At 42.4% G+C, this 16137-nt stretch overlaps 1 protein-coding gene across 2 annotated transcripts; it reads left to right on the top strand.

The window, feature by feature from the left end:
• Positions 1–1262: 1262 nt before the first annotated feature.
• Positions 1263–14273, top strand: LOC101915474 (von Willebrand factor D and EGF domain-containing protein-like). Of its 2 annotated transcripts, none has more exons than XM_005228837.4 (5): positions 1263–4665; positions 8232–8327; positions 11416–11520; positions 11926–12021; positions 13833–14273. In XM_005228837.4, exons 1-5 carry the CDS (start codon positions 4515–4517, stop codon positions 13940–13942), a joined length of 558 nt encoding a protein of 185 aa, XP_005228894.1. In that variant the 5' UTR covers positions 1263–4514; the 3' UTR covers positions 13943–14273. The 2 variants fall into 2 exon arrangements, with proteins under 2 accessions (XP_005228894.1, XP_055662726.1); XM_055806751.1 differs by lacking the exon at positions 1263–4665 and adding an exon at positions 5145–5444.
• Positions 14274–16137: the final 1864 nt, after the last annotated feature.

Raw genomic sequence — 16137 nt, 5'->3', positions numbered from 1 at the left:
TTATGAGGGACATGGTTGAGAGCCCACGAGTAGTAAGGAAATCAAATTCTCTTCCTTTGCTTGCAAGCCCACTTCAGCAACTCAGCAAAGTACAGTGCAGAAAGAAAGAGAATGGGAAGAGGACTATTTCAGTTTGACTTTGATGGCATTGTGAGATACTGAGCCCTAAATTACTTTGAACTCCAGGCCAAATAAAAATTCAGGGTGCCAGTCGCCTGGCAATGTCATGCCATTTATTTGCTGGGATGTAGGGCCTGATACTACAGTGCTGAAGAAAACAAGGAGGTTTGCAGATGTCTCTAAAGGAAGCTGGATGTGGTATTTAAGTGTCTCACAGTCTTGCTTTATCTGGACTTTGATCCTTAAGATCCTTAAGAGCCATTTCTGTGTATAAATCACAGTTTCCACTGATATGTACCTGCTCAGCATCTTTTAGACAGTGCACCTACATAATGGGGCTGATCTTAAGACCTATAGCATGAGCAGAAAGTTCCTTAGTTGTAGTGAGACTGGCCTCTGCTTTCAAAATAAAATTGGGCAATATCTGTGTAAATATTTGGTCCCTCCTTGTTGCAGCAACTAACTGAGGTGATCTGCAGTGGAAGATTAGGGCCTTGTTACTTCAGAGTCTCAATTTTATAAAACACTTTATTTTTGTGAAATCAGATAAAGGATCACTGGCCTACCCGCTTTGTAGAAATGCAAGGTTTCTTAGCTTAGACATTACCAAACATTCCTGAAAGACAGAATCAGATTCAACAAGGAATTAGGGTTTCAGCTGAAAGCTGAGCTGTTTACCAGGGAATAAGACAAGCCTTGATCTTTTTGCTCAGTAATCTTTTAATGGGCCAAAGGAACAGCATTTCTTTTCCTGTCAGGTAATTTACATACAACATTCAAAGGAGATAGTAGTGACCTTGGCTTGCACTAAACAGAGCTTCAGAGCTAAACTGTTTCTAGTGAGCCTGGCTGGTCTTTTGACAATACTCTTGTATTGTTTTGAGGTACCCACAATCCCCAGGCACAGATTTATTCTGCACCCTAATTGGAAATGTCTAGGAAAGGTGGTGGTCTGAGAGACTTACAGCTAATTGCAATTATTAATGTGTTAATCCTGAAGTATCTCACTAATATATACCATGTTCATGTTTCTATTTAGTCAGCAAGAAAAATGTGTGAACAAGGACTTCAGTGCATATCAGTCTTGCTGACTAAACATCACATTTTGCATTTGCTGTTATGTAAAGAAGTTTACTTATTGGAATAATGGTTTTGAAAGCTGCATACAGGGCTGGTATTCTTCAGATGAATACGTTTGCCTCAGATAAATTAAAATGTGGTTTTATGTTATGAAATCAGGGCTAGGTGTACTAATGGAGACAATCTCTACATGCAGTCCATAGAGGCCCTTAATTTTGGACAACGCCAAGAGATGCACATGGCAGTTGTGGATGAATGTATGTACACAGCCTGTACATACATATCTCTGCTCACCTAATTCACACATAGGCACGTTTGAATATAAACCCATATATCATTTTCCTTCTTTTAGCAGAATGATAGTGATTTTCATACATATTTCTCAAATGCCACCATAGCCCAATTGCACTGGAAGACAAATCAGTATTCAAGCTGTCAACAAAGAAGACTGATGTTGGTCATAAGTCCCTATTATCTGAAAGATTTGACATGGACTTAAGTTGGGATCACTTTTGATGAATACCATTTAACTATCATTACCTGATGGTTCATCTACACATGGTAGAATGGAAATAAAATTATGCTGAAAAGTACTCATAAATGTGTGTGCTATTGTTTATCAGTGTAGCATCACAAAACTTCAGCTCTGGATCACATGTTATTAGAGGTACTTAAGCACAGCACCGAGTCCAGCTCTAAGAGTGCAGCTATGGTTGTGTCAGAGCTTGGAACCGCACATGCTGCACAGTGCTAGGAAAGAAGTTAGCTCTATACACCTCCTAACATTACCCCCTACCCCAGTAAATCTACTTGATTAATGACATACTGACATTTTATTAGATTATTGTGCATCACCACTGCACAAGCACCCTCTAAAATTTCATATCCAAATTTCTAGGCTTATTATTTTCTTGAAGTCACTACTTTTCAGAGCAGGTTGTGCTGTATTACGCTGGCTGGCTCATAAAATCCCATGGCATGTGAAGATCTGAGCTTGTACTTCTTGCATGTTTTTCACACTGTAATGAAATGTCTTTGAAATAGGCAAGAGACACATGCACATGCTCTAGGATGGCCAGCCATGGGGTATTCCCATAGGGTTGTGGGAGAGCCACTCCTTGCACCTGCTTTCTTACATGGAGCAGAAGTCCAGACTCCAGGTGAGTATCCTTACTCCCACAATATAACACCAAGTACCTTAGCTCTGATTATAATGCAGGTTTCATTTCATTCCTGTCTTCTCTGAACTAGACAGCGGTCCCCCTCAAGAGGCTATTGCATATTGCTGTCTATGATACAGCTAGACAGTATGGCAGAAGGATGTTGGCACTCCTTCCTCTACTGTTTCAAGAAGAAAAAATGAACCTAATCATGTCTGCATTGTTTTGGGTTTAGTTTGAAACTAAGTATCAAATATAACCATTATGACATGAATGAATGAATGATGTGAATTCTGTCTCTCTACTTAGCAACTCCATTAACTGCTGTCTTTTTTTTTTTTTTTTTAAATCAGATTACACTTCTAAGGCTAAAGCATGTCGGATGCCTGGAAGCATTTCTGTTTTCAGTGAGAACCTCTGTTAACATGACACAACCCCTTTAAAATGCAGACATGCACTCAGCGAATTTGATAAGCCCTGAGATGAATTTAGATGCACAAAGATGGTGAAGCAGCCTAATCCTTCCTACAGAAGATAATGTTTAAACAAATTTATTTCATTCAATGAAACACCTGAACAAGCTTATTTAATATAGTCTTTGCATTTAATTATCTCTGCTGAGGGGTACTTGCCATATTTCAAAATATGATTATTTTCTTTTGTATTAATTATTTTAAGATCCTCAAAGGAAACCTGGTGAGAAATAAAAAAAGGGCTCTTAATTAACCTGAGCCACCAGAAGTCATCTTTTTGGAATAGGGAAGCTGAGATATGGGACTGAAAATAAATAGTACTTTAAAAATCAGGCTCTCTACATGAATAATGAAGAAGAGCTGCTAAAACCTGAAAAGAATTCTGTATGAATGAATTGTTGCTAGGCATTAATATCAAAGGCACGCTTACACATTAAACTGTCTGGTGGAGAAAAGACAAAAATAGAAAAAAATAATTCTGAGACTAACTCAATACAGTGAAAATTATTGGCAGAAGTCAAGGAAGTGTAAAATTATGATACACCCAGAGAAAAATACAGCCCAGAGTCAGCATCTCAGTTCTTTTCTTCTCTCCTTTTGCTCTTGTGGGGTTAGCATAAAGGAAGCTATTCCTTTTGAAAAGAATTTATTCCCCAATATATTTCTGGCAAGCAGTTCTACCATGAGTGCTCTCACTGCTCAATCCAATTACCCTCGTGCTTGCAGCGGGGAATACTGTACACGAAAACAGGAGACCCTGTTCTCCCTGCCACAAATAGAACTGCAACAGGGCTTGGATGTTTTTACTCTAGATAGCAAATTAACAGACTATGGCAACCTATATATGAGTAACTAGATCACTGCTTTTTTTGCAGCATCAGTATTACATGAAAGGATATTTGCAACATGGGTTTGCACAGAATGAATGTAATTGTATGTATGTATCATCTGAAAGCGGCTTTGTACCTAGGCACAAGCAAGAGGGGAATTGTGCCCATTGCAGGCAATTGTTTAGTATTGCACTTCTAGGCTTCTCTTGTTTAACCATTTAACATGTTGCTGTGCTCCTCCAAAGGCTAAAGACCTTGAAAGGATCACATTATGTGCACACCTTTGCAAGAAGCCAGACAGCACCTCGGTAGGTGTGAAAAGGGATCAAAGCCAGTTTTCCAACAGAAGTACTTTTGCCTTTTATTCTATCAGGCAATTACACAAATTTTAATTTCCAGTCAAAGTGAATGCAGTTACCAGATCATACTACCTAGACAACAAATCAAACTGTTTCGTGCCATTTGTAAAATTAATTCAAAGTCAGCTCTCACCATTGAAGACAGCTTTGTTTTTTCCTTAGTTTTTCAAAAGGCATGAGGTTTACTTCACTTTTCTGCAGACACTTTGTATAGGTATTTATATTACCCTTTTGTCACTACTGGTCAATCAAGCACACCTGAAAAAATTCCCTGGGGCTCAGCCTTGGCATGGGAAGTGTGTGTTTTCTCTGGGAAACATTTAAAATTATAGGAAATGCTTTTGAAAGATGGGAAATAATGAGGGGAAAGGTGTTTTCGTGTTTTCTGATCCTCTATGTTTGTGTTCTTGCAACTGATTATATTTTCACAATCGAACTGAAATATATTGCTGTTTTATTTGCCACAGAATTGGATTGAGGCCATTCCCAGCGATGGCATGCTGGACGAGGTGGCAGCATGAAATCCATACTCCTCCCGTTTGCCCATCTGCAAAGCTGCAGTGGGTTCACATCACCTCACTCTCGCATCACCCTTCCAACACTGTCAAGATATTGACATCGCGTGGTGACTTCAAAGATGAAGGTGAATTGGACTCAGTTTGTGAGGTCGCAGGGAGGGAGAGCGGGCAGCTACAGGGCCAGAGCCCTGCAGCCCAGGCAGCGGGTGGCAGGGCCCTCGGGCGGCAGGGCCCACAGCTCGGCTGCACCCACGGCAGCCACCTGGGCCTAGGCCCGGTCCGGCCCCGGTCCGTGCCCGGCTGGTGGCGGGTCCTCCGCCTGCCGCAGGCTCCGGGCCGGGCTGCGCCCTTCAGAGCCCCCGGGCCCCGTTCGGTTCAGGCGCTGCGGGCGGCCGGGTCCCTGCCCGCACCCGGGTAACCCGCTGGCTGTCACGGACACCCGGGAGGGGCTTCAACCCGCCGTGACCGCAGGGCGCGGGGGGCGGCGAGGCGAGGCGGGGGGAGGCCGCGCCGCAGCGGGGGTGGAGGAGGAGTGGAAGAGCACCGAGAGGGGAAAAGCGCGGGGGGCGTGAAGGAGCGGGGGGTGAAAGGGGAGTGCGCGGAGAGGAGGCGGCGGCGGGGAGCGGAGCGGGGCGGCGGCGAGCTGCCCGAGCCAGCGGGTGAGGCGGCCGGGCCATGGCGCGGCGGGACGGCGGCGGGCTGCCCCGCCTGCTGCTCTGCCTGGCGCTGTGCGGGCTGTTGCGCGGCGCCCAGGCTGGCGCCCTGCCCGCCCGCGGGGCGCCCCGGCCCTTCGGCGCGGCCCCGCCGGCGGCCTGCAGCCCGCGCTGCCAGCACGGCGGCCTCTGCCTCGGCAACGGCACCTGCCTCTGCTCCAAGGGCTACGAGGGCGAGCTCTGCCAGCACGGTAACGGCCCGGCCTCGCACCGCGGCGCCAGGCGGTGCCAGTGGGCGGGAAGGCGGGGGCGGGTTGCGGTGGCATCCCCCCGGCGGGGCGGTGGCGGGCCAGGGGCGGCCGCTCCGCGCCTCGCCTCGCCTCGCCTCGCCGCGGGGGACAGGCGGGGAGCGCCCTGCCCGGCGTCGCCTGCCCGCGGCTGTGGGGGTCTCTGCGCTCCGGTGGCCCCTGGGGTCGCGTCTGTGCCTGAGCAGGCGTGGGCGCCATGCTGTGCCAGCCTTCCTGCGAGTGCTCCCTCTGGGAGGTCTGAGGGGCTGGGGTCGGGAGCAGTGAGAGAGGGGAGTGGCTGGGTGCCTGGCAGGACGTAAATAAGGTGCGGTGGGAGAAAGGGGATAAAGACACCCAGGTTCTGGCGAGGCAATGGCAGCAAACTGGTAGCGCACACATCTCCTTCATGAAGACACTCACGTAGGTGGGTTGCCCCAGCCGTTGGAAGTGGCCGCGGTGTCAGTAGATACAGCGCTTTACCAGTTGAGGGTGGGGTAAATGTCAGCTTGTTGGACAGGCTTTTGCATCCACTTCCTTGTATAATTTTTCCTGTGCACGTTTAAATACTTGCCTGAGTGAGGAATGGTGCTTTGAGAGGCTTGACAGCTTTCCAAGCCTCAGCAATGTTAAACTGGTATTTTCTAGGTGCTATTAGTGAGAATAGTGCTAATGAAAAGATCAAAAAAGTGTGTATAAAGTAGGTTATTTTCTGGATCTTTTGTTGGAGTACATTGTGCTTGTAAAAATACTGGAATTTACTTCCTACCTGACCCACAGAGTCATCTGTACATCCCATTTCCATGGTAGGAGGCGTAAAGGTAGGGAACTGAAATCTCTTCCTGGTAATGTTCAACGAGAGACAAAGTATTTTTGAAAGTATCCCAATATGCAGAAGTAAACACTGGGGAGAAGAGTTTAGGTTTAAACACTGTTTAATGTAACATGTCTGATTTCTAATTCCTTTTTTTCAGAAGTGGCTATTGTGGCTATTAATTGCTAAAATTCACTCAATATCAGGAGTTCTTTTGCTTGACATGTTGTCCTGTGCGAAGAGGTGATATAATCTGTACAATATTTGTTCTAGTTTTCAATGCCTTTCATTTAAAATGTGATTTATTTTTTTAAACTCTGAAATGGGATGCTGAAAATTTCATTCAGCACTGTAATCATTCATGGAGTATTGTTTTATTTAGAAGCTAAGGCTAGCAGGTGGTGACAAATGATGTGTAGCTAATGTGCTGTGCATTGGGGATGAGTAACTGCTGTATGCACTGTTCCAAACAACTGTTGGATCCTAGACATTTTGGGGCTTAGGGGAGATGTGAAAGACTGTTGGAGATGCAGATCCATTTTTGAATTAGAGAGGTGAACTGTCTGGAATTGTTAAGGGAACCGCTGAATGCTCGCTCTGATAAGGTCATCAATGTAGAAAAAGATTTGGGTAGATGAAGTTTCATCCCTTGTTCTGTCAAGAAAACTGAACTGGAGACTATGTGAAGTAACAGTTTTTCTTAAATTGAGAGCTCTCGTATGGCATTTCCAATGAACTGAAAGCATCTGGTAAAACAGTTATGCAGAGCTGAGTGCTGAATGGTTCTTTCATACATCTGTGTCCTGTATTTGCATGCAAATACTCATTCTCCAGATACTAATGTGAAAAATCCTCTGTTCTTCAGTTGGGTTGTTTGAGAGTGCTGTAAGATTAGGAGGGCAAAATCAGTGTTCCTCACTGCTCGTCTTTTCCCTTTTCTTCCCTGTTTCAGACTTCTTACCCATCCAGTCAACGATAAGCAATGTGGTGAGAGAACGCATCTCGTATCTGCAGTTAGTTCAGATGAGGCTCTGAAACACGTGGGTCTCTAAAATCTGTATGCAAATAAACAAAAGACACCAGGGGTGATTCAGGAATTACTTATGAGTGGCAAGGAGGTCTATTTATTACCAATCTGACTGAACTTACCCAGAATTTTGCAAAATGAAGATTTTTATTTGTGCCTTATCCAACCTGTCCAGGCTGTCAGTAATGAAAAAGTTGCAGAATCTGTGATGATCATAGGTGCTTTTCTCCCAACAGATAATTACAGTTATGACAAAAGTTACAATTATCTTAGATGGTTTCTGAACAAACACTGTTTATTTCAGAATAAATAATATTTCAGAATAAATAATCTGAGAGGGCAGATGAGACAAAAAAAAGAGGGTGGAGGAGAAGGAGGTGGTGACTGACTTCTGGAGACATTTTAGAGAAGCGATATGAGGAAATGAGCATTTAGTTTTACTGGAGACGTATGCAGGAATCCAGTAGAGCGTGAAGTCTAGTATTTCATCTTAAGAATAGAAGATACCCCTCGAGTTGCAACATTTTTTTATTAAATTGTTTCTTCTTATCACTTCTTTCCTCACCTGTCATTTCTTGACTTGTTATCAAAAACTTCTTTGGCAGTCCAGCTTTCTTCCTTTGTTCTTTTTTAATATGACTCGCTTTGCTGCTTGTTCCATCTGGGGTCCAAAAGCTTCCTTAGTTTTGAGTGGTTAAAAGCTTAAAATAGTGGAGCACTCTCTGTGCAGGGAAACAAACCTTTTCACCTGACTGGTGATGTAGGATGGCAGGGCAGATACATCTTAGGAAATGTGAAGACAAACTGAGTACTCGGAGACTAACATAACGTGAATTTCTTATGTACTTAAGTAGTAATTTTGTTAAGCTTCACCAATATTGATCCAAACTTTGTTTGTTTTCTGTCTTAACAGCAACATGTTATCCAAAATGCAAAAACGGTGGGGAGTGCCTCAGACCTGGGAAATGCAGATGTCCACCTGGCTATGGGGGTAGATACTGTCATAAAGGTGAGTAAGACCCAAACAAATGATAGCTTGGAAAGACAAGGAGTTTGAAAACAGGCAAAATTAATTTGGAACTTCTCAAGTCCAAGATCTAATGCAGTTTGAAATAATGACCTTAAATCCTTAGACCTCTGATCTTGCTGTCAAAAAATGCATGGCCTGGAGGATCTGCATACTTGCAGGAGAATGGGGTGAAGTATATGTACTGAAATGTGTTGTGAGAATCTAGAGAATTCTGTCCCTTGTAAAATACCTTGTTTATGTTACATAAATATTCTGTTTAGCTCTATAACAAACACTTAAGATAATTTAATGACATTAATTTTATAGAGACGTATTTCTACATTAAGTGTTTGGAACTTGTGTAGTATTTGCAAGATGGTGATATTGAGGGCAAGTCGCTAAAGATAAGCGTGGCAATGTATTGTTGATAGGTAATGGGAGATGGAGATGAGAAGTGGCACCAATTCTTATGGTTTTATGAAGTGTATTGAATATATGCATGGACTGGAAGAGACAATCTAAGAAAACGTTACATTGTTATGAACTGATCAGGCTACTGATGATAACTTGAGTTCTGGGATAAAAGAAGAAAACTTGAAATAGTTTTGGGGGAAAACGATATCCTTGGGTAGGCAAGATATCCTCAGAGAGTGAAGGAAAATAAAGCATTGCTTTTGTTTCAGAAGAAAAGCCTTGCACTTAAAAAATTCTAGAAGTTCTTTTTGAAAAGATGTTGGTAAATTAGTCGGGCAGTCGTCAGTGTACTAAGAACCTAATAAGCATTCAGTCTGACTGGTCACAGCAGCCAACATCATCTCACAGAATTCTCTGTTTATTCTTGGTGTTTATTCTGCAGGCATTTTCTTTATTTCCTTCAAATATGAAATAGCTACAAGAGTTTACTTGGAGTGTAACTTAATGAGTACTTGGGGAAGGAACTCGGCTACCTTCTGCAGCTCCCTGGAGTCTTGTTGTTAGGTTGTCTGGTGTTTGGCAGGGTTTTTTTGTTTCTTTATTTGTTTCATTTTTTTAATAAAGCTGTATTTGGTGTTTTAGGAAGAAAGAATGTAACATGGTAACATCTGTCTAAGTCTGCAGAAACTTAAACTGTATCTCTGGCTTATTAACTGGACTGAATGGGAATTCAGCTGCCAGTGATAACAATTTGATATCGATATTGCTAACATTATAAAGGAATAAAAAAGATGAGGAAGTGTCTTCTAATGAAGATCTGTATAACACAGTACTGTTGTGTAATGCCTTGGGAAATAACTATGCATTTTGAGTAGGCATAACAGTGTTGACAGCAGTGAGGTAAACTGGAGCATGGGTCAGCATCATTTTCCAGAAAAAGGATTATTTATTTTTTTTTAATCTCTTAAAGGCCATCTGAAAGTGTAGGTTTCTGGGGTCTTGACAGGGAGCTTGACGTTCTGAGAAGAGCCTGAATCAGAAGTAAGGCGAGAAGTACTACTTAAATAGAAAAAGCAGAGCGAGGATTCAGTTTACGCAAATACTACAGTCTAGACTTGGATTTGTATCTGAGTAAAAATCCGACTTGTGCTTTTTACCATGTTGTCCCTGTAAGGCAAAGGATGTGCTTGTGCTGACCTTTAAGGTGGACTACCGTGGCGTGTGGAGCCTGGATATACAAAATTGCAGCATGGTGCAATATGCTATTGCAGAATCGCACAGAATCACAGAATGGGTGAAGCTGGAAGGGACCTCTGGAGGTCATCTTGTCCAATCCCTTTGCTCAAGCTGGGCTAGCTAGAGCCAGTTGCCATGGTCCGTGTCCAGACAGCTTTTGAATATCTCCAAGGATGGAGACTCCACAACTTCCCAGGCCAACCTGTGTTTGGTCACCCTCACTGTGAAGCCATGCTGACTATTCCTGATGATTTTCTTGTCCTTAGTATGCCTGGAAATGGTTTCCAGGACCACTTGTTCCATTACCTTACCAGAGATTGAGGTGAGGCTGGCTGATCTGTAGTTCCCCGGCTCCTCCTTGCCCTTCCTGAAGATTGGAGTGATATTTGCTTCCCTTCAGTCTTCAGGCACTTCCCCCTGTCACCACAATCGATGCAATATAATCAATATTAAACACATTAAGTTATACCATGTGACAAAGAAATATGCCAACAGGCTTTGAAGAGCTTTTCTAGCTGTACTGGAGTTCACTTGCGTGTCCTTGCAAGTTCAGCATTTGTGTCAAATCCTCAGCTGAATCATGAGCTGAAATCATATTCAAAGACTGTGGTAGAACAGAGATTTGGACTTTTTTCTACCAAGTATCAAGCAGACATCCCAACTGTCCATCATTCTAATGAAGGATAGTTGTTTCTCTTCAGTGCGGTGAAGGTAGTGTGTACATTTACATTCATGCTTGTGAAAGGATGCGTTTGATTGTACAGAACAGTGATTATGCCATGTTTCAAAGATGGTGTGCACCACGGTTGAATACCAATCATATGTCTGGTATAAATAATGCTTTGTTAATGAGTCCTTCAGGGCTTCAATGCATAGAACAATTCTGGAATGAGGAGGCTGACTTACGTAGTTGGCCTTTGGGGGAAGACACCACTCAACCTGGCTGTAGTTATGGGTTTGTTTGTCAAGGCAATATCCCCTTCTCTTCTTCCTCTTGTTATGTGTAGGTCCTGTCAGGTAAGGAACTGCATGAATCCTTGACCACGTTACTGGCTCACCAGCTATGATTTGGCAAGATTGATAAGAATATGTATGTTAGTAGTTACTGTGGTGCGGCTGTTGAACAGTTGGTTCACAGTTGGGGAGGGGAGGAGCTATGCCATAGTGATAATTATGTTTGTTTGTTGGTACTCTCAGGCTAAATGCTCAAAAAGTTAAGATCTTTAATCTTAACTGCATTTTGAGTTGGCATTTGCAGACACGGTTTTGTCATCCTCGCTCGCTCCTTACAGAACTGTGCCTTGCTCTGAATAGTTGAAATTTTAGTCTTTGCAGATGTGATAGAACAAGTAGTTGATGGTAGACCAGCTGTTTAAAGATAATTATTTGATATCCTATGCTGCTTCTGAAATGTGCTGCGTATGCTGTTCTTCCGCAGTAAGCTGTGAAGGAGGCTGTCAAAATGGTGGGGAATGCATCTCTGTCAATGGAGTTGTGAAGTGCCTTTGTGCTTCTGGCTGGACGGGATCAAGATGCCAAGAAGGTGGGTATCTACATTCATGAAAATATTGATTAAAAAATATAACTTAAGTTACAAAAACATTTTAAAAGTATTAAGAGGCTAATAACTACGGAAAAGTCATTGTAGGTCCTTCGTTTCTGTAGTAATACATTATTGGTAAACACTCAGATAAAATACTGTGAAATTATTTTGCATTAAACTGTACATCTGTTAACATTTAAACCAAAATTCTTAACAGTACACAGTTATTTTTTTCCATTTCCATGGCCCTGGAAATGCCTTCAGAGTTATACCAGTTGAGTATCTAACCTGGAAGAAAATGTGTTTTGCCATTTTAATTTGTATCATCCTGAATCTTTCATTCTGTCAGGATTCTTTAATATCAGTTTTATAAATCCTGCTGACTTACCCATTCTTTTCTTCTAGCAATTTGTCCTCAAGGTTGCCGGAATAATGGAGCTTGTGTGGCTCCTGGGATTTGTAGCTGTCCAGCTGGATGGGTCGGTGGAGCATGTCACTTAGGTAAATGACTTCTGACATTTTTTGTTTATCCTGTTCTCTAGTTGTTTGATTTACCAGTACAGCGTTCAGATCTTCGGTGCCTAACAAAGCTGCTAGGCAAGTATCTTAGAATAATAAAGAGAGCTGCTTCTGCATACTGAGGGTCTTACAAGTATGCGTAAGTAGTAGGTGGCTTTTCAATTTGGTCAGAAAGACAGAACTTGTCCACTTCAGATAAATTCAGATTTTGGTTGTCACCAAATTCATTACTTGGTATGTCTTGTGAAATATTTTCTATAAATCAACACCCTGGTATAAACACCTGAAAATGGCCATTACAGAAACACTATCACTTCTTACGTGGGTTACAAGCTTCATTAAATTTTATGGGCATGGGAGACTGAAACTTGCTTCTCACTTTGGGGATAAGTTGGCAGAATCAACTCCAGGTGCTCTTAAAAGAGTAAGAGGAAACTGGCTATAGTCAGGATTAGTACTGACTGACACTCTTGCTGAACAACCACATGCATTTTCCCAAATTTTGATTCACAAAAGCAGATGATGATTACATACAAAAACTGTAAGGTACCCTTCTCTGGCAGGTCCCTGTATGCTCAAACAGCACTGCCCTGGTCCTAAAGCAATAATCCTAAAACTGTAAAAAGAGAAGGTTTTTGTTTGCTTTCTGGGAGACTGAGAGAAAGCTCATTTAAACATTGTTTGTGAATGGGATATCGTGGGTGAAGTCCTGTGCATTTGAAAATTTTATGTGGCTGTGGGAATCTAGATCAGCTGGTGTTAGTTCTTCTGCAATATATATGGTCAAGCAAAGAATAACAAATAATCACAGAATGGTCAGAGTTGGAAGGGACCTCTGGAGACAATCTAGTCCAACCCCCTGCTAAAGCAGGTTCTCCTAGAGCAGGTTGCGTGGATCACATCCAAGTGGGTTTTGAATGTCTCCAGAGGAGACTCCACAACTTCTTTTTGCAGCCTGTCCAGTGCTTTGTCACCCTCAAACTAAAAAGTTTTTCCTCACATTCAGACGGAAGTTGCTGTGTTACAGTTTGTGCCTGTTGCCCCTTGTACTTTTAGCATTCCTATTTGACCAGCAAAATGCTTACCTTTTGTGTTCATCGGTGTATTGAGATAGAGGGTGGTATTAAAAGGTAAGTGTGGGAGATGCAGAGGAACTTAAAAATGCTTAGCTTCATTCCCTGCACTAGCAATAATGGTAGAAGTGTTCAGGTTCTTAGTGTCAAAATAATCACTGTTACTGAATTAACTAGATCTGCGTCCAGTTTGACTTCTCTTGGTGCAGATGCTCATGAGCAAATTGCAGGCCCTGGCTTGTTAACTGAACTGGTATGTAGCTAGGGGACAACTAAAGCTGTGCCCACTCCTCTGCCCTTCTTGTGGGGGAGCGGAAGGGCACTGTGTGAACAATAGCTAGTGTTTGGTAGCTGTTTCCTCATGGATATGGATCCAAGAGCCGTCTGGAGTAAGTTTCAGCAGGAATTTTTATTGTTCCCTCACTTTCATTGAGACATCCATCTCAAAAACAGCCTGTGCCTTAAACAACAACAGAAATGATAGTATTTTAAAAGGGGAATGAAGCATGAATAAGACTAGACATGCTGTGGCTGTATTCCAGTGAAGGCCACGATGCCATAAATTGAGAGGCATTGCTTTTCAGTTCTTCCATTATGCTTTTATTTATACCGTCCCAGTGTGGTCACCAGGGAACAATTCTGCTAGCACAGTGAGACAAAGAAGAAAAATGAGCCTGTGTTGTGCTGCAGACATAGCATGTATCTGGTCTCTCATTTCAGCTGTATGTAAACTACCTTGTCAACATGGAGGAAAATGCATAGCTCCAAACGTGTGCAGATGTCGACTGCCGTACTCTGGTGTACAGTGTACAAAGAAAAGGAAGGAATGAAGCAACTTCCGCAAAGATAAGCTGCTTTTGCTTCATGTAGCTCTTCCTACAGAGATGAAGTTTGCAGCTGTGGGGAACCTTAAAACAAACATGGTAACTAATTGATTTCAGATAGCTTTTTGTTTTCAGTATATTAAGTAAATGTTTTTCTGTATTGAAGAAAAGTATTGCTGATAACACAGCTGTTGTAAGTGTCCAAGTATGTGTAGTGTATGGCACATTTTCTTCTGTTAGCATTTTCTTTTCTCTGTAAGCAGAAGTGTTATGTCTTGGTTGATACAGCTGACCTTGAAGTGAAATTTGCTCTTCAAATAAAGTACTTCAGAATAGATCTGTGCTCTTTTTGATTTTTTTTTCCCCCTTTGACTAGAATTACTGTGCTATATCAATTATGTGTTTTTAAAAAGCACATGAAACAAAACATCCTTAATTCAGATCATCAGAAGTGGATGTTGGCTCAAGTATAGTGTGCCTTCAAGAAGATTACACACTTGCAAGAGGAAACTTGCAGCGTTTGCATCTTTCTGGAACATCAGCAAACTACAAAGTGTCTTATTAAAATCCTGGTTATTGCTTTATGCATGCTTCCTGCCCCTCCCCCCCAATCAGATTTGGATTGCGATCAGTTAAGCAATATTAAAAAACAACCAAACCACACAGTACTTGTTCAGACAGTTCTGCTGTTACTTTCTAAAATCTTAATCCATAGTGATACTCAAGAGAGTCCTTATCTTGACTACTTCTGCAATTGTATCATCCGATCATCTATCAGCTTCCAGTTATTTCTTTTTCTTACCCCAGTAAGATAGGGAAATGTGTTTATGTCCCTTCTGGAGATGGAGACCTTGATGATTCATTCCTATACAAGGTTGTGTTGTTACAGGAGCAATATAATGGGAGGCTACAGGCTGGCAGTGAGGAAAAGCCGTGCCTGTCACAAATCACCTGTGTGGAGGATGCTGAGGCTTGTCTTCTGGGCATGTTCCAGTTTGGCCTCGTTTAGGTTTTGCAGCCTTTTGCAGATTGGACTGAGACTCCTACGCTCATTGTTCCATGTCTCGTTTATGCTGTTTCTGGAATGCTATAGTTGAGGAAGGTTTTGCCAAAACATGGAAGTTCAATCAGTCAACTTTCTGAATGATGCTCAGATCAATTTTTTTGAGAGATGGATATTAATTGTATTCTTGGTGGTACTGGAAATTTTGGTGGGAAAATTTTAACTATGCATTACTTTAATCTGTTTGCTAATGCGTTATTTTAGTCCGTTTGATGGAGTAACATTGTATGCGTGTGTGAGCTCCCTTACCAGAACACGCAGCTTTCACAGGCAGTGACTCACACGGACACATTTCTCCAGGGATTACAAACCACCAAGCATTGACAAGCAGCAAAGAAATGGGGTCTTCTCAGTTATCAACCTTCTCTAGAAGAGAGAACCCAAGCATACAGGGGGCAAAAGATGACAAGTAGTATATAGTACAGGAGAGTCCCATTTTCTGTTACGAGCAGTTGTTGCCCTGTGAGGCTGAGAAGCCTTCCTCTGCCCTTGCTTTGGAGGGCTATTGCACTTTGGTTCAGATGGAACCTGCTATGGATAGGTGGTGTGCAGGTTTTGTTGCTAGGGGTGGGGGACTGAGTGAGAAGCATGTCTGCGTTTTGTGCTGCTTTTGCTGTGATACACGGGGTATTTCAGGCATGCTGGTGAAAAATGTGGTTTGCATGCATGGAACAAGATTTCTTCAACAGTTCCAGAGTAGGCTTTGTTATGATGGCATTCTGTGTCACAGCTCACTACAATAATCGTGCCATAATTTAGAAATTCAGGAGTTAAGTTGAATGCTTTAGATTACATACTCGTTGCAGGAAAGCAAATGGAAAATAATTAATTGCCTCAGACCCAAGATTTCAGAGTAAATGAGCAGAATTATGTAAATGCAAAGAGGCATAATATCTCTGTTCCTGAAAAGCCTGACTTCTACTAATAAAGCCAAAAGTGACAATAACGGTGATTAGAAGCCAAAAGAGATATTAGCGGTTAGGAGCATGAGACCAGGAGTAGTCAGTGAGAGAGACCTGTAATTGGTGGTTTTGAGAAGGCCAGAACAAATGCTAATTTAAATAGTTCTCTGTTTAGAAATGATTGAAGTAAGCAAGCAGTAATTTGAGGGCACACAGAATGTGAAGGCTATTTTAGA

This window comes from Falco peregrinus, chromosome 5 (genome assembly GCF_023634155.1).
Source record: "Falco peregrinus isolate bFalPer1 chromosome 5, bFalPer1.pri, whole genome shotgun sequence".
NCBI lineage: Eukaryota > Metazoa > Chordata > Aves > Falconiformes > Falconidae > Falco > Falco peregrinus.
This window is presented reverse-complemented; position numbering and strand designations above follow the sequence as displayed.